The sequence below is a fragment of the Brachionichthys hirsutus genome, chromosome 20 (assembly GCF_040956055.1).
Source record: "Brachionichthys hirsutus isolate HB-005 chromosome 20, CSIRO-AGI_Bhir_v1, whole genome shotgun sequence".
Classification (NCBI taxonomy): domain Eukaryota; kingdom Metazoa; phylum Chordata; class Actinopteri; order Lophiiformes; family Brachionichthyidae; genus Brachionichthys; species Brachionichthys hirsutus.
In genome coordinates this window covers 289,947-314,119 of record NC_090916.1, presented here as the reverse complement: position 1 = coordinate 314,119, position 24,173 = coordinate 289,947, and the positions used below count along the sequence as shown (strand labels likewise).

General features: G+C 48.4%; 1 protein-coding gene across 1 annotated transcript in view; it reads left to right on the top strand.

The window, feature by feature from the left end:
* The first annotated feature begins 2,502 nt into the window (after positions 1-2,502).
* bach2b (BTB and CNC homology 1, basic leucine zipper transcription factor 2b) overlaps positions 2,503-24,173 on the top strand; it is a 23,982-nt gene continuing 2,311 nt past the window's right edge. Inside the window, exons 1-2 of the mRNA XM_068753811.1 lie at positions 2,503-2,745; positions 12,350-13,840. Of these exons, the coding sequence (XP_068609912.1) occupies positions 2,503-2,745; positions 12,350-13,840 (1,734 nt within the window). The remainder of the gene's footprint in view (positions 2,746-12,349; positions 13,841-24,173) is intronic.

Here is a 24,173-nt window from a genome sequence, read left to right as displayed (position 1 = left end):
TTGTCTTTGTGTCATCCTTTCACTGAAACGAAACCCTCTGAAGTTGAGCCAGACTACATTCCAGGGTAGAAATAGCATGTTTGGATTTTTCTTAACCGCATCTGGAAACATTATTCTTGGAAAACCAGGCAAGCTCTACAACGGTTGGGGCGGCCAGAACCACAGGAGTGTCTGCCCACAGCCCCCTCAGCCCGCTGTGCTCCAGCCCAATCGTTACCGTGGTGCAGCCGCAGGCTAGTTAGTCACCGGTAGTTAGTTAGGTCAGTCGTTGAAGGGTTAGGGCCTGGCCGGGGCCTGGCCATCCTTCACCGTGGTCCCGGTTTCACGCACAATTGCAAGTGTCAGATGTCTTTTCCAGGGGCGTGTCTATGCTGAGATGAGTTTGTCTAAAAAGACACACAATTCAAATTTCAATAAGGAGGAAGAAGAAAAAGCGTGCAAAATTTCTCATGATCCCACAGTGAAGTGTAAAGTTCCCAAAGCGTCCCTGTCGAGGAAGATACAGACGTGTGTCGGGTAAAAACACAAGGACACAAAGAAATGAGCTTAAACAACATAAAGCAGTAAATAAAATGAACCATGACTTTAATGCCGAAACAGCATCTGTGATTCTCAAAGGAGCTGAATGAATCAGTGTCCTCGTAGACATGAGGGTGAACGCGTCTCGATGTCCACTGTTGCTTCAGATCTCATCTGCGTCCTCAGAAGTAACTCGTTGTCCGGGGAGGGCGTCATCCTCAAAGGTCAGCACTCTGGAAGAGTCCGGTTACATCCTGTTCACCTGTAACCTTTCATTTAACGGTGAAACGTTTCTCAACGTGTTAAACAGTTTTAAACGGACATGATTTCAGACTGGAGAAAACGTGTCTCGGTTCCAGGAAGCCGGACTGGTTTCTAGACCTGTGTTGGAACCACTCGCCTCCAGACCATTAAAGGTTCCACTTCACCCATGATGCAGCACAGGCTCCGCAGCATCCAGCAATCCAAGATCAAATCGGTTTCTACAATTCAAGTCAGTCTCTGAATCAATGGAACAAACTCTAACGGAGACTTTTATAAGGAAATCAAGTCTGCAGTGCTGAGAAAAAGGAAGAGGAACAATTACAGAAGGACCTCATTCAATGAAACGACGCATGGGCTAAGACTAGGAGCTGAGACTATGATCTGAGACTACAAGATCGCTGAGACTGCGGGATGAGACTACGAGCTCGCTGAGAACACGAGATGAGACTACGAGCTCGCTGAGACTACGAGCTCGCTGAGACTATGATCTGAGACTACGAGCTCGCTGAGACTATGATCTGAGACTACGAGCTCGATGAGACTATGAGCTGAGACTACGAGCTCGATGAGATTGCGTACTCGCTGCAGGGCAGTCGCAGGGTTCCTCTCAGCCTTTAGACCGTCTGTGGGGTAACAAGTTTGTGAATGGTTTTAAATCAACGGAAAATAAAAACACAATTCAAATGGTAAGAGTATGCTGTATCCTGCGTACTCTCCTGTCTTGCTGCCCTTTGTTTAATACCTGTGTAACTGTACTTTCCATTCAAAGAGAGTGAACATATTGATATGCATAGTTAGAGTTTCTGTAGTTAGCTGGTCACAGCGGATCGCTCAAGCGTTTCATTTTGCGTTATTCATTGAGCGACTGCTTTTATTGTTCCGTTTTTCAAAGCACACGATTAAAAACTACTCTTGGAGTTGCTGATTTACTCTCAGGAAAGTTAGAGAGCTCACTAGTATTTCAGTTATCGCCGATGCGAGATTAGAACAATCGGCTTTTCCATTTTGAGGAAATACAAAAACAAAGGATAGGCGCTCGGGCCTAAATATTTGTAAAAAACATGTTTGATTTCAGTCATGATTGGTTGCACACTGCGCCCCCGTGTGTCCCCACGGAGACTCATGTGTGAGGGATGCAGGCAAACGAACCCCCCCGGCTGTTGCTTTGGTTTTACGCTGAGAAGAAGCTGCTCCAGCCCCCCGGTTCCTCGCCGTCTGCAGAGGACATTCTGCGGTGGCGGGGGCCCACGGTGCTCACTATGCTTTTACACCAGCTCTGCTGAGATTACACCGAGACGCCGTCCTAGTCTGAGCTTCTTTACAGCCGTGAGGCGCTCACACCAGGTAACTGCTTCCCAAGAGCATTCACACACCGGTGGAACCGCCAACCCGCTGAGCCGCAGTGAACTCATGTCTACATGAATAAAGATTGGAGGCTGAAGATCTGTTTCCTTCTTGATGGCCTGTTTTTGTTTGAGTGGAAATGCCCTTTAAAGCTGCTGTGACTTCTGCGCGGCGGTTCTTGGGGGGGCCGCTCTGAGCATGTGCAGCATGTCGCTGGGTTCAGCAAGGCGAGGGCTTCATGTGTGGAATCCTGAGAGCGGCTGCAGCAGGCGGGCGGCGCTTATGTCAGCCCTGCGCTATGTGCTTGCTGTGTGCGGCTGTAAGCTGACCCCCCCCCCCCCTCTGTTGTGCTTCTATTTCCAGGGTGTGAGCGGAATGTCCGTGGATGAGAAGCCTGAAGCCCCCATGTATGTGTATGAGTCGACGGTTCATTGTACCAATATCCTCCTCTGCCTCAACGACCAGCGGAAGCAGGACATCCTGTGCGATGTGACGGTCCTGGTGGAAGGCAAGGAGTTCCGGGGGCACCGGGCCGTCCTCGCCGCCTGCAGCGAGTACTTCCTGCAGGCGTTGGTGGGCCAGGCTGAGAATGGCTTGGTTGTCAGCCTTCCAGAAGAGGTACGTTGATCAAATGCACTTTCTGAATGGCAGATTTGTTTTTAAGGGGTGGAACTGCTGCAGACGGTCCCCAAGCATTGCCCCCCACCCATGAAAGCCCTCTGTTCATCGTGTCCCTCAAACAAAAGACCAGTTGGTAGGTCAACTTTGGCCGTGAAGAAAATGATGGTTATTATGGGATGAGAAGGCATTAAAATGCTGATGGGGGGGGGTGACAGATCAGAGCTCCTCAGTGACCCGGCTTTTGTTGACTTACCTGCTGGTAGATGACTTCAGGTGACTTTAAGGGTGTGCCGTCACGCAGCAATAAGGTTGTTTTCACGCTGCACCAAGAGGACTCGGTTCGATTGGGAGCAAATTGCTGCATTTATAATTAGTTGAAAGGTCTGCTTTCACACTGAGGGAACTTTCTGAGCAGCGTCACGTGGCTGAAAGGGGCGCTCGTCCATTGGACAAATGTAGAAGGGGAAGTCCCGCCCTCTCCCATGTTTGTTTTGGGTTGGAGGGGGCCAGCGGCGGCGGCTGCTCATTCAAGGAGTGAAGCTCATTTTGTTCATCATCATAAATGTTACACAACGCTAGTCGGTTTTAACAAACACAAAGTCGCTGGGGAATGAAAAACCTGGAAAATGCGCCGGTGTTTTATTCTCTCCCTCTCTCTCTCCCTCTCTCTCCCTTTCTCTCTCCATTCTGGTGCTCTCAAACTCAAATATATTTAGCCAGATTAAATGCATTATTATTACAGAGGAATAGTGAACTGCTGAGTCTTGCTCAGGATTGCAGTACTACCTAACATAATGTACCTCTGATACTCAAGTATAAATCTGCATGAGTCGTCGCTGCATCACTGATGTGGCCAGTCAGCGGTTTCCTGTCGCCCTGTGCTGACGCACCCCCGCCTTGCTCTGCTCGCCATCGTCTTTGATGGGGCAGTGCTCCGCTGTCTCAGCCCCCGCCGGGCTGTGTCAGCTCTTTGTGGCTGTGCTGGGTTCAGCTGCTGAAGGCCCCCACCTACCTGAGACAAATGGCAGACCTTGGCTGCCACTGAGGGAAAGAGGGGGGGGGTTGCTGCAGATGAAACAAAGACCACCTCCCCCAGCAGCCTTCTCACTCCCCTCTCATGGCCCCCGTGCCCTTGAGTAGTCGGGACTGGAGGAGTGACATCATCTATATCTAATGTCATGGTGGGCTTCAAGAGGGCCAGCCAGTTTCATCAAGGGGGGGGACTCTCTGGGACCAGCGTGGGTCTGATGGGGACTCTCTGGGACCAGTGTGGGTCTGATGGGGACTCTCTGGGACCAGCGTGGGTCTGATGGGGACTCTCTGGGGCCAGCGTGGGTCTGATGGGGACTCTCTGGGACCAGCGTGGGTCTGATGGGGACTCTCTGGGACCAGCGTGGGTCTGATGGGGACTCTCTGGGACCAGCGTGGGTCTGATGGGAACTCTCTGGGACCAGCGTGGGTCTGATGGGGACTCTCTGGGACCAGCGTGGGTCTGATGGGGACTCTCTGGGACCAGCGTGGGTCTGATGGGGACTCTCTGGGACCAGCGTGGGTCTGATGGGGACTCTCTGGGACCAGCGTGGGTCTGATGGGGACTCTCTGGGACCAGCGTGGGTCTGATGGGGACTCTCTGGGACCAGTGTGGGTCTGATGGGGACTCTCTGGGACCAGTGTGGGTCTGATGGGGACTCTCTGGGACCAGCGTGGGTCTGATGGGGACTCTCTGGGACCAGCGTGGGTCTGATGGGGACTCTCTGGGACCAGCGTGGGTCTGATGGGGACTCTCTGGGACCAGCGTGGGTCTGATGGGGACTCTCTGGGACCAGCGTGGGTCTGATGGGGACTCTCTGGGACCAGCGTGGGTCTGATGGGGACCCTCTGGGACCAGCGTGGGTCTGATGGGGACTCTCTGGGACCAGCGTGGGTCTGATGGGGACTCTCTGGGACCAGCGTGGGTCTGATGGGGACTCTCTGGGACCAGCGTGGGTCTGATGGGGACCCTCTGGGACCAGCGTGGGTCTGATGGGGACTCTCTGGGACCAGCGTGGGTCTGATGGGGACTCTCTGGGACCAGCGTGGGTCTGATGGGGACTCTCTGGGACCAGCGTGGGTCTGATGGGAACTCTCTGGGACCAGCGTGGGTCTGATGGGGACTCTCTGGGACCAGCGTGGGTCTGATGGGGACTCTCTGGGACCAGCGTGGGTCTGATGGGAACTCTCTGGGACCAGCGTGGGTCTGATGGGGACTCTCTGGGACCAGCGTGGGTCTGATGGGGACTCTCTGGGACCAGCGTGGGTCTGATGGGGACTCTCTGGGACCAGCGTGGGTCTGATGGGGACTCTCTGGGACCAGCGTGGGTCTGATGGGGACTCTCTGGGACCAGCGTGGGTCTGATGGGGACTCTCTGGGACCAGCGTGGGTCTGATGGGGACTCTCTGGGACCAGCCACACAGTGCTGGCCAGCAGACTGTCACACACATGCAGCGTATTCGACAGACGGTGGGGGGCAGCGGGCCGCTTGCTCTCTGCTTGAAGATGGGGGTTGGGCGCTAGAAGTGTGCTACGGTGGAAGAAATGGCACCCATCCCCCCCGGTCCAGCAGGCGGTCTCGCTTTCTTCGTCAGCATGAGGATGCGTCTCAGGCTGATGCCGACAGAGGTGCAGGTCCTTTGTCTGATGCTGAGGAGGGGAGCACCTTCATCGCCCACCTTCATCACCGCTGCAGCCTGTCTCTCAGAGCTGAGGACGGGATGTCTCCTCCGGGTGTCTGAATTACAGGATGCAATACTAGGCAGCACCCGTGAGTCTTAAATCACGACTGTGTCTTTAAACAGTGTGGGGGTGGGCTCATGTCCCCCACATGTCTGGCCCTGGACAGTAAGATGCACCAGCGGAGGATTAGGACGTGCATTATCTGATTTAATCCTTACCCCCCCGCTCAGCACCAGTGAAAATGTCTTCACTGTCCTTGTTTCCATCGAACGGGCTTCAGTTGCACCACAAACTGAGTCCGCTTAAAGGTCTCAGCTCCGTCTCTATAGCTGCACAGTCGGACATTCAGAGTGGGACGACTTAGCTAATGGATGAAAGCGCGGCTAGCTAAGGCGCTAAGGACCTCCTTCCTAGCTTAAGCTAGCTGTTAACTCATTCAGTGCCAGCTGTTTTCCAGCATTTTGTCCGAGCTTTCGAGACCCGCACAATTGAGAGTTTTATGACTAAACACTGAATGAAAGAGTACAGGCTCGCCTTTGATCAGGAAGAAATGTTTGCTTTTACCTTGTTCTATTCTTTTGTCCGCGATGCGCTGGCGACACATCCGGGGTGTGCCTCGCCTCTCGCCCATAGCAAGCTGGGATAGACTCCAGAAACTCCCGTTACCAGCAAAGTGGAAAAGCTGCAAGAAGATGGATAGATGGATGCTTGGATGGATGCATGGATGGATGGATGGATGGATGGATGGATGGAACGATGGTTTCACCAAGCACCCCTTCTTGCTGCCACCTACAGGGGAATAGTTTTTCAATACACTAGAAGTCTGATATTCTGACTTCAAAAGTTTGCATTTTTAGATTCTGAAATGTTTTTTAGAACGTGGTTGTTAATTTACCATGAACCCGGCGGGGGATGGGGGCGTCGGGAAGACTGAATGAATCCAATTAGCAACCGACACATTTCACCAAAACGTGGTGGAGGAGTGGAGGAAGTAACCATGGTGACACTGACAGTGATGGGGGGGGGGGGGGGGGACAGCTGCCTGGAGATCAGGTGTAACGACACCAGTACTCTGCAGCGAAGTGAATGTTTGTACCAGATTGGGCTGCTCCAGTAGAGTCCATTGTTAATGAAAGCCCCCCCCCCCCCTGCCCCCCCAGCAGAGCGGCTTGGCCCACAATGGCGTCGCTTCATTTCCATTAGTGCTGTGACTCCGCCTCCTCGCTATCTGTCTCTGAATGCTGAAGTTCATGTCCGGTGACTCAGCAGATTTCATGTCGTCTGCCCCCCCCCCCAGTGGAGACGAGGTGTTTTCTCCCGCATGGGGAAGCCGTGTCCTCATTAGCATGCATGCTATGCGGGAGTAGAATAAATTAGCGCTCTGTTCCACTGAGGCTGAAGGCCGGTGTGAGAGGGGGGGCCTGGGGGGAGCGAAGAGGGAGGGGTCGCATTTCTCAGCGTGTTCAGGAAAGGATTCTTGGCAGGCTTCCTTTAGGCGTCATGTGATTTGTCTGGGATGTGTGATTGGCCGCTGCCTCTAATTTCCACCTTTGTAATGGGAGTGCTTATCCAATCCAGACGCAGAGCAGCGCTGTGTTTTCCTGAAATGGCCCCAAACTGTCCCCAAACTGTCCCCAAACTGTCTCCAAACTGTCCCCAAACTGTCCCCGTGATGGATTCGTCTCTTTGTTTGAGCTCAAACATGATACGCTGCAAACAGCTGGAACGATTCCGACGTCATTTCTCCTGCTGAGGAGCAGGAAACGCGTCATTATTCTCTCCATCCGCCTCATGTGCCGCCAAAGCTCGCTTCCTCCACTGTCCCCGGCCGCTCTCTTTTTCCTCCTTGCTCCTTCTCTCCTCCCTCAGTATTTACTCCTCTCTCTCTTTCTTCCTCACTCCTTCTCTCCTCCCTCAGTATTTTCTCACCTCTCTCTTTTTCCTCCTTGCTGCTTCTCTCCTCCCTCAGTGTTTTCTCCCTCTCTTTTTCCTTCTTGCTGCTTCTCTCCTCCCTCAGTATTTACTCCTCTCTCTCTTTTTCTTCCTTGCTGCTTCTCTCCTCCCTCAGTGTTTTCTCCCTCTCTTTTTCCTCCTTGCTGCTTCTCTCCTCCCCAGTCTTTTCTCCCTCTCTCCCGTCTTGCTCCCTGTGCTCTCTCCTTCATTAGGCTGCTGTGCTCCTTGTAACTGGGGGGTAATCACATACGGCGCGGGGCACACGTAAAGATGCTCTCCCGCCGGCAGCAGCTGCTGATGCCGGCTGGAAATAAAGCCCTGGTCTGCTCAGCGCTTTTCCTCCAGCAGCTTTGTTGTTTATCAGCAGCCACGGATGCAGCCGGCCCCCCAGCCTCAGTCAGAGGGCCCAGCGGTGGTCTTCTGACTGAGGCTGGGGGGGGGGGGGGGGGGGGGTAAAAGGCCCAGTTCAGGTAGGTGGTGCTGATTCTGTATTTCTGATGTCATCCATCGTCAGGACACTGATCAGAGCATCTTGACTGACGGCACTGAGCTCTGAGGAACGCTCTGAGAGCATGAGAAACGCTCTATAAGAGCATGAGGGACGCTCTATAAGAGCATGAGGAACGCTCTATAAGAGCATGAGGAACGCTCTATAAGAGCATGAGGGACGCTCTATAAGAGCATGAGGAACGCTCTATAAGAGCATGAGGAACGCTCTATAAGAGCATGAGGGACGCTCTATAAGAGCATGAGGGACGCTCTATAAGAGCATGAGGGACGCTCTATAAGAGCATGAGGAACGCTCTATAAGAGCATGAGGGACGCTCTATAAGAGCATGAGGAACGCTCTATAAGAGCATGAGGAACGCTCTATAAGAGCATGAGGGACGCTCTATAAGAGCATGAGGGACGCTCTATGAGAGCATGAGGACCGCTGCTCTATAAGAGCATGAGGAACGCTCTATAAGAGCATGAGGGACGCTCTATAAGAGCATGAGGGACGCTCTATAAGAGCATGAGGAACGCTCTATAAGAGCATGAGGGACGCTCTATAAGAGCATGAGGAACGCTCTATAAGAGCATGAGGAACGCTCTATAAGAGCATGAGGGACGCTCTATGAGAGCATGAGGACCGCTGCTCTATAAGAGCATGAGGGACGCTCTATAAGAGCATGAGGAGTGCTATATAAGAGCATGAGGAACGCTCTGAGAGCATGAGAAACGCTCTATAAGAGCATGAGGAACGCTCTATAAGAGCATGAGGGACGCTCTATAAGAGCATGAGGGACGCTCTATAAGAGCATGAGGGACGCTCTATAAGAGCATGAGGGACGCTCTATGAGAGCATGAGGGACGCTCTATGAGAGCATGAGGAACGCTCTATGAGAGCATGAGGAACGCTCTATAAGAGCATGAGGGACGCTCTATAAGAGCATGAGGAACGCTCTATAAGAGCATGAGGGACGCTCTATAAGAGCATGAGGGACGCTCTATGAGAGCATGAGGACCGCTGCTCTATAAGAGCATGAGGGACGCTCTATAAGAGCATGAGGGACGCTCTATGAGAGCATGAGGAACGCTCTATAAGAGCATGAGGGACGCTCTATAAGAGCATGAGGAACGCTCTATAAGAGCATGAGGGACGCTCTATAAGAGCATGAGGAACGCTCTATAAGAGCATGAGGGACGCTCTGAGATCATGAGGAACGCTCTATAAGAGCATGAGGGACGCTCTATAAGAGCATGAGGAACGCTCTATAAGAGCATGAGGGACGCTCTATAAGAGCATGAGGGACGCTCTATAAGAGCATGGGAGACGCTCTATAAGAGCATGAGGGACGCTCTATAAGGGCATGAGGAGTGCTACATAAGAGCATGAGAAACGCTCTATAAGAGCATGAGGGACGCTCTATGAGAGCATTAGGAACGCTACGAGCAGGAGGAACTGAGAGCACAAGGGTCGCTCTATGAGAGCATGAGGAACGCTCTATGAGAGCATGAGGAGCAGAGCAGATTTAGTTATTTTATTTTATTCTGTTTTCCGAAATGAAGCATTTCAACAAAGAAACTAAACACAATGTGCTTAACAAAAAATGATTTGGCTGATTATTTAACTATTAACTCGTCATTATGAATAGTTTGTATTAATTTTAGCTTGAGTGATATTTAAAAGAAAATCCCTAAGGAAAATGTCAGAAAGCCTTTTTTTGTCTTTTTTCCTGAGATCCTAAAGTTTGTCTGCTTGCTTGTTGTGAGATAACTGAGGTGTGAGAGCATTTTCTAGCTCCTATTTCTAAAGACGGAGAATAATCCTCCTTACATCCTGTTTAAAGTCCTTTACTGCTCTGTAGAAACGCTGTCATCAGCTGCAAGCAAAGACAAGGGTGGTTACCAGGCAGGGGCTCTAATGAAATGGCTTATGGGAAATGTAGGCTCTGGTCTAATGTGACATCAGTGCCGCTGCTGCGCAGGCGTTATCTGTTCCCTCATGGAGATGTAAGAGTGTCTCCGGTGTAAATGCATGATAAATGTTCTTGAGTTCCATTGTAGCGGTCATATAGTGGATGTGCTGCCCCCCCATCACACTCAGACACACAAAACTGCCCACTATCAAAGCCCCCCCCCCCCCCCTCACACACACATATGGAGTCAGCAGCTTCCCTTGACAATGACTGATGTGCTGCAGCTGTTTTTTATCATGAACCTTTGGCTGTCTGGAATCACATCACAGCAACACAGTCAGCAGACCAGATATAAATACACACAGCGCATACCTAGATCGTGTATATATAGAGATATCCTTCCATTTAGACTTGCACTGCTCATGTCTATTAGCTAATGCTAATATATGTTAGCCTACATTTCTGTGTTGCCCAATTTTGGCCTATTTTTCATCCATCCATCGTCTTGTAGATGACCCGCCTTGCGGGTGTTGCTGGAGCCTGTCCCAGATAACTGCGGCCGAGAGGCGGGACACACCCAGGATGTGTCACCGGCGCATCGCGGATCCACACAAAGACAGACACCCACTCACTGTGGCCAGTTCACCTAACACGCATGTTTCTGGGGGTGGGAGGAAACCCCGGCAGAGAGAACATACAAACTCCACACAGATGGGGATCGAACCCGGTACCTAAGTGCAACCAATAACCCAAAACCATTTCAGGAACCGGGGGGATTTGTTCAATGGTCCACCCCCAGTGAATCAGAGAGTAAAGGTGAGACTCACAAAACGCTTGTGAATGGTCCTATGAGATTTAACCCCTGAATCAGAAACCTGGTGCATAAATATTCATCAGTATATACTATTATAGTATTTACCCACTGAACGGATGATTAAATATATGCTGAGAGACTCGCGCTAGGTTTTACATGTCGCTGCTTCCTCGCTCGTCCTGCGTCGCGCTTTTTCCACACCGTGAACACTCTGGGGTTTGAACTTTGATTACTTTGGGAGGGAGAACCCTGTTTTATAAGAGGAGCGTCTAGCAGAGACCGTGGGCCCTCTGGAAGCTGCTGCAGGGCTCCCACAGTGGATACTATTCCACCAAGGGAATCAATCTCCTCATATCCACAACAAAGCAGTCTGTAAACGCTCATTAAGCCCCTAAACGGGCTGGTTCAAGCAGCTTTTCATCCCTTAGCCTCTGCAAAGGTGTTCTATAGAGCGAACAATGCAACCAAAGATTGACCCCACAAAGGCAGCCGTGCAAACTCCTTCTCTCTGTGTGTGGATCGCTCCGTTCTCCAGGAGCCTTACGGCCTTACACCAGAGGATGGGCGTGGCCAAAGACGCAGGGATTGGGTTCTCGAGCTCGCGTGAAGTGACCCGACCTGGGGTGGAGCCCCCGCTGATCTGCAGACGGCAGACAGGCAGCTCTCCTGACTGCTTTCTCTGGTCTGGGACGACAGCAGCCTGGACCTCCCCAGGACTTTACCCAATTATCCAGCATTAAGTCTAAATGGAAGGCTTCCCTCTGTCATCCCGGGCCACACGGCCCCAACAGGGATAAGCCACAGTCTTACAAGCCATGAGGCTTTAGAGGCGCTTGACCTCGGAGGCAGGGGGCTGACACAGAAAGTGAGGCTGGGGGGTTACGCCCTGATCAGAGAGTACATGTACATGCGTACATGTTGTGAAGGTTTAGATGTTAAGGTAGGGTGAGGTGAGAAAAGTCTAAAATACGATAAATAGGGGTTGAGTATTAAACCAAAGTATTTGTTCATAGTACCTGCTTTACCTGCGTTATGATGAAATCCTCTTGTCATCCTTCATCATTAAGCATGTAATTAAGAATTACCCATTAACATGTCATCTCATTTCATGTATGACGTCTGCAATGATGTATAAAATGGTAACACCACCCCCCCCCCCCCCCCCCCCCATAAGGCCTAGAACTCCTCAGAGACTCATTTGGATCCCAGTCATATTCTGGATCTGGTGATTCAGAGTATTTACATTTACACACAGTCGATCTGCTGCTGATGTAATACATCAATATAACAAGTAATAATGCCCATTGTCCATAGTAACAATAATGATGCCAATTTGAGTACAGATTCTCGGGACAGGTTTTCAAGGTGAAGTCGTCATATTGTGTCAAACTTGTTTGACTTGTTGTGCTTGTGTCCAAATAATATCTAACACCGAACGTAAGCTAAACCCTAACCCTTAGATTTAATTTTATTCAGTGTGTCAGTGGGAACTGGCTCAGCTCAGATCAAGACAGCTGATGTTTCACAGCCTGAGGAGCATCGTCTTTTTCAGATGTCGGTCGATTCCTCATCATTGAACTGACAAGACAGGATTACCTCATTATTTTCTACTCTCTCGCGCGCGCTCGCTCTCTCTCTCTCTGTCTGATTGCCACACCACATTGCTCTAAATAATCGCTATGCTGATGGTAATGCTGGCAATCTCCCTGTCTTTTGCAGGTCACTGCCAGGGGATTTGCCCCATTGCTGCAATTTGCCTACACTGCTAAGCTGTTACTCAGCAGAGAAAACATCCAGGAGGTCATCCGCTGTGCCGAATTCCTGCACATCCAAAACCTTGAGGAATCAGGCTTTCGTTTCCTGGAAGCTCAGCTGCGCAGCGAAGAGGATGGCTTGCTGCTCTGCCACAAGGTTGATTCAGAGGATGAGATGGAGTCAGAAGTAGAACAGCCCACCTCCCCATGGGCACGCCGATGTTCTGACACCCTTACCCCCTTTCGAGACCCGGACGATGATCGATTAGCAATGGCTGTGCCCAGTAACTTCATGGATGGCCGGCTGGACTTTGATCTACATGGACCGTCAGACCTGCCCCGATGCCCCAAGTACAGGAAATACCAGCGGGCTTGTAACAAGCACAATAGCGACACCCCCTCAGCCAGCAGTACCTCAGGTTTTCAAAGCACATTAACGGAGAGCAGTGTTAGTGGGGCAGTGCTGGGTCAAGGCACATTGCCTTTGGCCCAGATCAAAGTTGAACCACAGGTAGAAGAAGAGGCCATCCCATTGTGCCTGTCAAGCGACGAGCAGGAGATCAGGGATAATGACAATGTGGCAGCCATGGAGATGAGCAACCCTGTATCTGTGGAAAGAACCAAGAGAACCAAGTCTCCCGCCTGCCATCGAGCCTTCTTTAAGAAAGGGGTAGACCTCCCAAGTCTGCCCAACACATCACAGCAGCTATTCGCCAATAGACTTCTCTGCCCCCAGGACAAAGGCAACTCTCAGGGAGATCATGAAAAAGACTTCAAGCCTTTCACTGGGGATGTAGGCCTGTCTGTTACATCCCCAAAGGACATGGGCGATTTCCCTGCAGGGTTGTCCCTCAATTCCGCATCATGCGATGGGGTCTGCAAACAGGAAGTTGAACTGGACCGCCGTAGTGTCATATTTTCTTCAGGGGCCTGCAGTCATCTGGGAACCCCCGCGCATTCCTACCCCGGTGGGAATTCTTTGGAGATGGAGCTCACTGACGACATCCCAAAGGGGGTCTGGGCTGGAGCCAGCCAGTCCCTTCCCACCACCCAGAGCTTTTCTCCTACCACCACCTCTGAGGCCCCAATCCTGTGCCACCCACGACCTAACACCAGCTGCCCAGTGCCAATCAAAGTGTACCCACGATCTCCGCCTTGTGAGGCACGCACCAGGACTTCCAGTTCTTGCTCCTCGTACTCCTATGCGGAGGATGGCAGCGGAGGGTCTCCCTGCAGTCTGCCCCAGTTTGAGTTCTCCTCCTCGCCCTGCTCCAGTGTTACACGATGCCTCAATGTGGACCAGCAGGAGCAAAGTGTTGGCGGAGACGTCTTGTATAACCAGGTGCGGCCCAAGATCAAATGTGAGCAGTCCTACGGCACCAACTCCAGTGATGAGTCCGGCTCTTTCTCAGAGGGAGACAGCGAGTCCTGCCATGTACAGGAACGAGGGCCAGAGGTGAGTGTAAAACATCTTCCACACACCATGCAGCCATCACACCCTATTCCTTCATGGTTAATTATAGCGCAGTGGCCTGCACTCGTAGTCTTTAAATCATCATGTAATTGAAGCAGAAGTGTTCAGCACAAGATTTACAGCACCACCAAAGGGCACAGATGGGATTTGATATTATTAGTCTGCTTCATGCACTGTTGGATATTATTGTAATGAGTCTGAATACGAGAGCCCAAATACATTAGGGCAGGGTAGCACGGTGGCACAGTGGTAGCGCTGTTGCCCCACAGCGAGAAGGTCACAAGTTCAAATGCCAACTTGGCATGTTCTCCCCATGTCTGCGTGGGTTCTTTCCGGGTTCTCCGGCTTCCTCCAACTTCCAAAAATATGCAACTTTGGCAAATTGGTTATGCTAAATTGTCCGTAGGTGTGCGTGAATAATTGTCTGTGTGTGGCCCTGCAATGAACTGGCGGCTTGTCCAGGGTGTACTCTGCCTCTCGCCTGATGGGATAGGCAACAGTAGATCCTGGTTAAGAAAATGAATGACTGTCTAGAAGCAGGAGGCCGTTTTCAGGACTGTGACGAGGTGATCATCTTAACTGGAGTCGTTTGAGAGAAGCACTGCTGGTGATTCAATGATCAGGGTAGAACGACCCTCTGGAGTGGTCGCTCCAACTCACTCTATGTCCACCCTGATCCACTACTAGCCCCAGCATCTCGTTTTATATCAGCAGAAACATTGACATCCTGAATGTGCCTGACTAACCTTGATGACTTCTTGCATATCAGATCTATTGATAATGAGTTCCGTGGCTTGCCTTCAGTGAAGGTCTGCAGGCGGCTGTCAAGAGATTGCACCTAATAAATCACAGTGATATAGTTGTAAGGCTTGAACTGAGCAGAGGGCAAGAGGCTGACAGTGTCCCATCGGGACTGTAATGCAGCTCGACAGTGCTGACAAGGATAAATAGCCAATCCTCTGATCATCCTCCTCTAATCCAGCTGGACAGACGTCCTCCTAACTGCAGACCAGACGACTGTTGTTGTTTACCGAGTAAAGATCAGTGAGAGACAGGTGGAGTACGATGGTGTAACAACGTGCCAATGAGCTGAGTTCCCTCCAGATGGAACGTGAAACAGTCAAATCAATCAACAAAGAGAGTCTTTGCTTCTTTGTTGCTGTGCCCTTTTAAATATTAAAACCTGTGTCTCCTCTCACTGCCACATGAAGCTTTAGTTATTCCACGAAGAAGCGCGTGGCACAAACATTACTCTCCTCACTTTATTCATCCCGGATTTATGGACAAGAACTGATTGACTGGCACTTTATTGGAAGAAATAAAAATCTGACCGTCCAAAAGATTCTAATAAAGAATAGAGACACGTCTTTGCAGCGTGTCGTCTGGTGACAAACAAAAAGAGCTAACATTCTGGTTTGACCTGCTAAATGGCTAAATTGTTGTAATGAATCTTAAAATGTAGTTTTAAACCAACAAAGTTTGCAGCTAGCTCGTTAACGAGCTTGTTGGTGCAGCTAGCTCATTAATGCACTTGTTGGTGCAGTTCCCTCGTTAACGAGCTAGTTGGTGCAGCTAGCTCATTAATGCACTTGTTGGTGCAGCTAGCTCGTTAACGAGCTAGTTGGTGCAGCTAGCTCGTTAATGCACTTGTTGGTGCAGTTCCCTTGTTAACGAGCTAGTTGGTGCAGCTAGCTCATTAATGCACTTGTTGGTGCAGTTCCCTCGTTAACGAGCTAGTTGGTGCAGCTAGCTCGTTAATGCACTTGTTGGTGCAGCTAGCTCGTTAATGAGCTTGTTGGTGCAGCTAGCTCATTAATGAGCTTGTTGGCGCAGCTAGCTCGTTAATGAGCTTGTTGGCGCAGCTAGCTCGTTAATGCGCTTGTTGGTGCAGCTAGCTTGTTAACGAGCTACTTGGTGCAGCTAGCTTGTTAATGAACTAGTTGGTGCAGCTAGCTCGTTAATGCACTTGTAGGTGCAGCTAGCTCATTAATGAGCTAGTTGGTGCAGCTAGCTCGTTAATGCACTTGTTGGTGCAGCTAGCTTGTTAGTGAACTAGTTGGTGCAGCTAGCTCGTTAATGCACTTGTAGGTGCAGCTAGCTCATTAATGAGCTAGTTGGTGCAGCTAGCTCGTTAATGCACTTGTTGGTGCAGCTAGCTCGTTAATGAGCTTGTTGGTGCAGCTAGCTCGTTAATGCACTTGTTGGTGCAGCTAGCTCGTTAATGAGCTTGTTGGTGCAGCTAGCTCGTTAATGAGCTTGTCGGTGCTACACTTAAATTCCTCTCTCTGTGAAGGAGCGCAGTGATGCTGCAGATGTGTGATGTTAGCTGCAGACTTGACCATGTGGGTCAGAACTTCAGATATGTGCATGTAGTACTGTAGGAATTGTTTTTTGACATTTGACCAGCCCCTCTAGCTGCCCACCTGTCAAAAGAACCAGGACCGTGCCTCGTGGTTACAATGGCCGGCCTGGCTTCAATTATCACAGCTGCTGGGGCTTTAATTAAATATGTTTATTTAGTTAGTTACTTTAGAACACATACATCTGTGCAGCTTTAATTCGTAATACAGAGTCTTACAGTTGAGGATCTGATGAGGGTGACCAGCACATCATCTTGCTCTTGGGATATTACATTCAGCGATATTTGCGTGATGTGTAGGAAGAATGCATTTTGATGAGCTCATTGGAAAGGGAGCTCTGCTCTAAGTGCACAGAGGGAGCAGAAAGGGAGTGATAGAGAAAATGGTTTGTTGCCATGACAACTTGATTCAGAGTGCAGGTCGCTGTGTTGCAAGTGTTGGAGCTTTATGACAGGTTGTGCTTTTCCAAGAAAAGAATTCAGTTTCCTTGCACAAAGAGAACTGCAAGGTGAAGATGCCCAGTAGTCCTGTGCAATTATTAATTCAATCCAATTAAATTTTATTTCTATAGCGAAGAAAGTCATCTCAAGGCACTTTACAGGATTAGCATGGGAAGACAGAACCCAACTTGACCCACAAGAGCACTTTGGAGATGGAGGCAAGGAAAAACTTCCCTTTAACATACAGAAACCTTGAACAGAACCTAAGACTCATGGTGGACGGCCATCTGTCTGACCAGCTAGAGAGAGGGAGAGAGAGAGAGAGAGAGAGAGAGAGCATACAAAAACAAAACACAACATAGAGGCTGCTGAACAAGATACCGACTAAAGAGCTGCTATATAAATGCTAATGCTAGCAATATGGACATCAGCGTTGAGGGACACAGGTCCAGGTTCTGCAGCACCATGGACAGAAGGACCTGAAAAAGAAAGAGGGACAAACAGAGGGAGAGAGAGAACAAGACTACAGGGGAGAGAGAGAGATTACTGACATATATTTATAACATGAATAACCAGATAAAGGGGGAGGAGCTCAGTGTGTCATAGGAGGTTAAGCCACCAGTGCTGGCCTATGACAGCATATTGATTATTGTATTGATTAACTATAAGCTTTGTTAAAAAGGAAAGTCTTGAGTCTACTGTTGAACATAGAGATGGTGTCTGTCTCACGACCCAATCAGGGAGCTGATTCCACAATAAAGGAGCTTGATAACTGAAAGCTCCGCCCCCCTGTCTGCTCTTGGAAATTTTTGGAACCAAGAGCAGGCCAGCATTTTGGGACCGCAGGGTTCTAGTGGGGCAATACGGGATAATCATCTCTGTAAGGTAAGGAGGGGCCTGGCTGTTGAGGGCTTTAAAAGTGAGTAGAAGGATTTTATATTCAATCCGTTCCCTAACAGGAAGCCAATGCAGAGACTCCAGAACAGGGGAAATGTGTTCTCTCAGTCTGGTTCCCGTCAAAACACGAGCTGCTGCGTTCTGGATCAGCTGGAGATGTTTAATAGACCTTTTGGGCAGCCGGACAGTAAGGAGTTGCAGTAGTCCAGTCTGGAAGTCACAAAAGCATGGACTATTTGTTCTGCATCTTTTCGGGTTAGTAGGTGCCTGACCTTTGAAATATTCCGAAGGTGAAAGAACGCAGTCCTTGAAATATGCTTTATCTGGGACTGAAAGGACAGGTCCTGATCAAAGATCACCCCCAGATTCTTGGACGTGGTGCTGGTGGACACTGAGACGCCATCTAGTTCAACTACAACACTAGAACAAACATTTCTGAGAAATTGCCATCATATAATATAATATGCACGTAACATTACTAACACACCCTAAATAACATAACATAGCTAACACAACCTCACTAACACAACATAACTAACACAACATAACTAACACAACATAACTAATGCAACATAACTAACACAAAATAACTAACACAACATAACTAACACAACATAACTAACGCAACATAACTAACACAACATAACTAATACAACATAACTAATACAACATAACTAACACAACATGACTAACACAGCATAACTAACACAACATAACTAACACAACATAACTAACACAACATAACTAACACAACATAACTAATACAACATAACTAACACAACATAACTAATACAACATAACTAACACAACATAACTAACACAACATGACTAACACAACATAACTAACACAACATAACTAACACAACATAACTAACACAACATAACTAATACAACATAACTAACACAACATAACTAATACAACATAACTAATACAACATAACTAACACAACATGACTAACACAACATAACTAACACAACATAACTAACACAACATAACTAACACAACCTCACTAACACAACATGACTAACACAACATAACTAACACAACATGACTAACACAACATAACTAATACAACATAACTAATACAACATAACTAATACAACATAACTAATACAACATAACTAACACAACATGACTAACACAACATAACTAACACAACATAACTAACACAACATAACTAACACAACCTCACTAACACAACATGACTAACACAACATAACTAACACAACATGACTAACACAACATAACTAATACAACATAACTAATACAACATAACTAACACAACATAACTAACACAACATAACTAACACAACATAACTAATACAACATAACTAATACAACATAACTAATACAACATAACTAACACAACATGACTAACACAACATAACTAACACAACATAACTAACACAACATAACTAACACAACATAACTAATACAACATAACTAACACAACATGACTAACACAACATGACTAACACAACATAACTAATACAACATAACTAACACAACATAACTAACACAACATAACTAACACAACATAACTAATACAACATAACTAACACAACATAACTAACACAACATAACTAATACAACATAACTAATACAACATAACTAACACAACATAACTAATACAACATAACTAATACAACATAACTAACACATCTGTGTGGGTTCTCTCCTGGTACGCCGGTTTCCTCCCAACTCCAAAATCGAATGGCTTTTTGATTGCTTGGGCTAGCCTTGTCTAGCTCAGCAAACTTCTAAGTTCATAGCTCCTTTTCTGCTTTCAACAAACATTACGTAAGAAATATTGGAACCGCCAGCTACTCTGGCGACAACGTGTCATGCGTCTCCTTCGGTCTGTCTCCGAGCTCCGGCTCCCGGCGGCGGAGGCGTTGAGCTCATTCCAACATATCGTCTGGACACACCATTGCAAATATTGATCTCAAGAGTGAGTGGGAGGAATGAGGAAGCGGTCCTGATACGTCAGCGCAATCTTTGTTGTTGTTTTTCTATCAGACGAAGCAGGAAATGGAGTGAACGTGTCAGAGGAAGTGCACAGATGCGTTCTGCTGCTCATGCTCAGAGCCGACCATCGGTCTCTTGATATGACGTGGCTGCGGTGAGATTGTCATTCATTCTGGTAGTCGTAGGGCCGATGACTCATTTTAGTCACACCCAGTGATGGTCACAGTTTACAATATCAGACGAAATGCCAATAACAGTAGCACTTTTCAAATAGTGTTATGTTTTCCGAGGTTTAATTTCTGTATGAGACATGATAGAATTTGTCTTAGCTTGAAAATAACTTTTAAAATGATGTTGTGGAATCCAAAAGTAGCAGATTTGTTGACTGTTAAAGGTAAAAAATAAATCAATTAGAAAAACCACTCGTATCCACTTTTACAGCACGTGATGTGATTTTGATGGAGATATAACATTTTCAAGTTTGCCCATTCGATTCTCCCCTTAAATCTGTGTTTCGGAAGCGTGAAGTATATAAATGCGTACTCACACAGGGAGTGTTATTCATGACTAGAAGGGAACAAAACATTTGTTTATTTCACTGAAAAACCGTTATCTTAATTTAGATCAGGCTCCGGCCGTGTAAGTGTGCCACGTGCCTTTTGATCCCATTTACAACCATGTGAGGATTAATTACAAGGAAATCTAGATTTCAGCCCAGATAAGAGCTGGTTTTTGTTTCTCTACTTGTCCTCCATCCTGCTCCACCTCATGCCTCCGCCGGTCGCATGCGACTCGCTGCGTAACACAGATGCAGTGGCTGCAGGCGACTCGCTGCGTAACACAGATGCAGTGGCTGCAGGAGACTTGCTGCGTAACACAGATGCAGTGGCTGCGGGAGACTCGCCGCGTAACACAGATGCAGTGGCTGCAGGAGACTCGCTGCGTAACACAGATGCAGTGGCTGCAGGCGACTCGCTGCGTAACACAGATGCAGTGACTGCAGGAGACTCGCTGCGTAACACAGATGCAGTGGCTGCAGGAGACTCGCTGCGTAACACAGATGCAGTGGCTGCAGGCGACTCGCTGCGTAACACAGATGCAGTGGCTGCAGGCGACTCGCTGCGTAACACAGATGCAGTGGCTGCAGGAGACTTGCTGCGTAACACAGATGCAGTGGCTGCAGGAGACTCGCTGCGTAACACAGATGCAGTGGCTGCAGGCGACTCGCTGCGTAACACAGATGCAGTGGCTGCAGGAGACTTGCTGCGTAACACAGATGCAGTGGCTGCAGGAGACTTGCTGCGTAACACAGATGCAGTGGCTGCAGGAGACTCGCTGCGTAACACAGATGCGGTGGCTGCAGGAGACTTGCTGCATAACACAGATGCAGTGGCTGCAGGAGACTTGCTGCGTAACACAGATGCAGTGGCTGCAGGAGACTCGCTGCGTAACACAGATGCAGTGGCTGCAGGAGACTCGCTGCGTAACACAGATGCAGTGGCTGCAGGAGACTCGCTAATACGATAACGATAAACGTGTTATAACGATAACACGTTTAATAACACGTTTAATAACACTTTAATAACACTTTAATAACACGTTTAATAACACTTTAATAACACGTTTAATAACACGTTTAATAACACTTTTAATAACACGTTTAATAACACTTTAATAACACGTTTAATAACACTTTAATAACACGTTTAATAACACTTTTAATAACACATTTAATAACACGTTTAATAACACGTTTAATAACATGTTTAATAACACTTTTAATAACACGTTTAATAACACATTTAATAACATGTTTAATAACACATTTAATAACACGTTTAATAACACGTTTAATAACACGTTTAATAACACGTTTAAAAGCACTAAGGAGTTACGCACGTTCTCGTTTCAGTGACATTGAGAAGTTGTCTTTTAATTGACACTGCACTGTTCGTACATTCTCTGTATTAACAAACGCGTATTAAAATATGAAACAATATATAAATAGCTTAAGAAGCATCTAGCTTATGTTGTTGTTGTTGACATTAACAAAGTGCTTACAATTTGCAAGGTTTAGATCCAGAATTAGAGATTTGAACTTCCCAAAATGAGGGGAAATGACCACTGTGTCTATTTCCTCTTTTGTAAAACGTAACTCTATAAATGTACGTTATGAAGATCCTCAGTTCCCCGACTGACTGTCGGTAGAACAAAAACCCACTTTTTGACTGAAAAAGCATAAAAAATGACACAAAAAAACAACTTTGTGCGCTATATACTGATAGAAGTCTAGACATTTAAAGTGAAATATTTAACCTTCGAGAAGATGAAGCGGAAATTGTGAAAGCAATATTTTGGGCTTAGCTGGCTTCCTTTCCCAGAATGAGATGAAAAGATCTTCAAATCTGTATGTCAGATGGAGTCAGGATGTGGTTAGCCTAGCGTAGCGTAAATGCATGTTGTTGTTGTTATCGTTGTGGGCGTTAATTTATTCTTCCATTCCCTACGCTTGTGCAGTGGGACGTTTCAGCTACATCAGGGTTTGCTTCTGTTCTGCTTACGTCACCGTGACGACGAGTCTCTGGATGTGATCGCTGCTCATTCCTACATGTGAGACTGCAGCTTTTAAAACACTTCTTTATTTGGGTTTAGGGCGGCATTTCGTCTAAGGTATAAGACGATATATAAGAACTAATTCTGTCGGAGCAACAACAAGTTGTCAGTGGTCAGAGAGATGAAGGCCAGCGTTGGAACTGGACCATCGATCAGCTGCTGGAACCCTCCCTTGCCAGCCGGGCCCGTGCAGCGTTGGTCCGATAACGGATGGGCCCTACTTCTCACTCTGTTCCGTTTGCAGCGTAACGACCCAGAGAAAGAAAATGACTGAAGCCAGAGAAGAGGAATGAAGAGAGCGGAGGAAGAGGCCCCGGCTGAAGCTCACTCTGTCATCCCAGCCTCGCTGCTACACCGGCTCTCGTGGCGGGGGCTAAATTTAGCCGTCCCCTGCGTCCCAGTGACTGGTGAACGAGGGAGGGGGAGAGAGAGCCATCACAAGGTCGCATCGTCTCCTTGCAGCCTACCCAAACTATCATTCATTCATCTCACATCCTGTGGATGTTTTAGGCCCCGTTACCGTCCTGAGAGCCTCAGCCCATTATTTATTCATGTGTCTGCATGCGGATGTCGAGCTGAGGTGATAAACGGGGCTCCTGCAGCCTCAGAGGGCTGCACGTCTGCTGAAGGTGCTCTGGCCCTAGGCTGACATCTAGACGTCGGTGGTGAGGCCCCCCGCTTTGGCCCCTGGAGCCGCCCTTACGCCAGCCTGTGGCTGCTGTGCACCACCTGGTGGAAGCAGCGCTGCTCTCCTTCAACCTCTGTCTGCCGTCATCTCAGCGGCTGAGGGTCCCTCAGGAGCCCCCGTCCACTCTCATGGAGCCAGTTAGTGTGGAGTCCAATCCCTCGCTCCTACCTCTCCTCTCCTCCTCCTTTGTTTGACTTTGTGCCTCTGCGCTCCACAGAAGCAGCCGCGGGGTGGGGAGAGGAGGTGTAGAAAGAGAGCGGCGGCTCCTCATCTCTGCCGAGCTCCACGGCTGTCTTCCTCTGGCTCTTTGTTGCCTCCGCTGCTTCTCTTTCTGCCTGCAGCGGAGACTCCCTGGTGCAGGCAGATACCGCTGGGCTGGATCTGCCTATGATGTGCTTATCATAAGGTTTGCCATCACCTGAGGGGGCAAGCCTGACTTATTGTTGTTCTGCAGACTGAGAAGAGGAGAGAAAGCACATCCCGCCTCTGTGTCTGTTCACACCGGAGAAAAGATGCTCCACTGCTTCTTGATTTGGGTTCCCACTACCAGACCAGCTGCATTGGTTCCACTGATTATTCTGAGCTGTAGCCCGTGAGGACTCCTGCTGGTTGCCGGTGCAGATCTCACCTGACAATGATCTGGATCGGGTTGAGGAGCCTCCGTCTGTCCTACTGGCAGCGGTCCAGATGCTGACGGACAGACGGAGGACTCTTCGTCTTGCATCACCTTTTCTGCTCTAAAACAAGCCTCGTGTCTGATAGGAGTCAGAGCGAGCCGGACGCTCCAGTGCTGCTCTATGAAGCATGATGAGCAATGAGCTGTGCTCTTTTGCCATCTTGTGGGCCAATATAGTAACAGCAAGCACGTGTACTGGTTGAACTATGAACCTGATGAACGGTGGAACCTCGGTTCTCTAACGTAATCCGTTCGAAAACAGAAACTCTATTTCCCATAATAAATAGTGTAAACTGGATTAATCTGTTCCTCCATGTACATTTACACCTACTGTTATATTAATGTGTAATTTCGTGTATCTAACCAACAGAAAACACATAAAAGTGTAAATAGTACGAAAAACAAAAGCATAATAAAATTAATTTAACACAGTTCTGTATCATTTACATCCCATTTGGGCTGCGTGCCGGGAGGGGGGGGGAGGGACAGAAGGAAGGGGGGGGGGGGTTATCCTTTGAAAGGGAGTCCTGCTCCATAAAGCGATGGGTAACTGTCTTCCTGGGTTTTATTCGTTCTCTCTCTCTCAACCCAGCCGGTCAGACAGATGGCCGTCCACCATGAGCCTAGGTTCTGTCCAAGGTTTCTGCCTGTTAAAGGGAAGTTTTTCCTTGC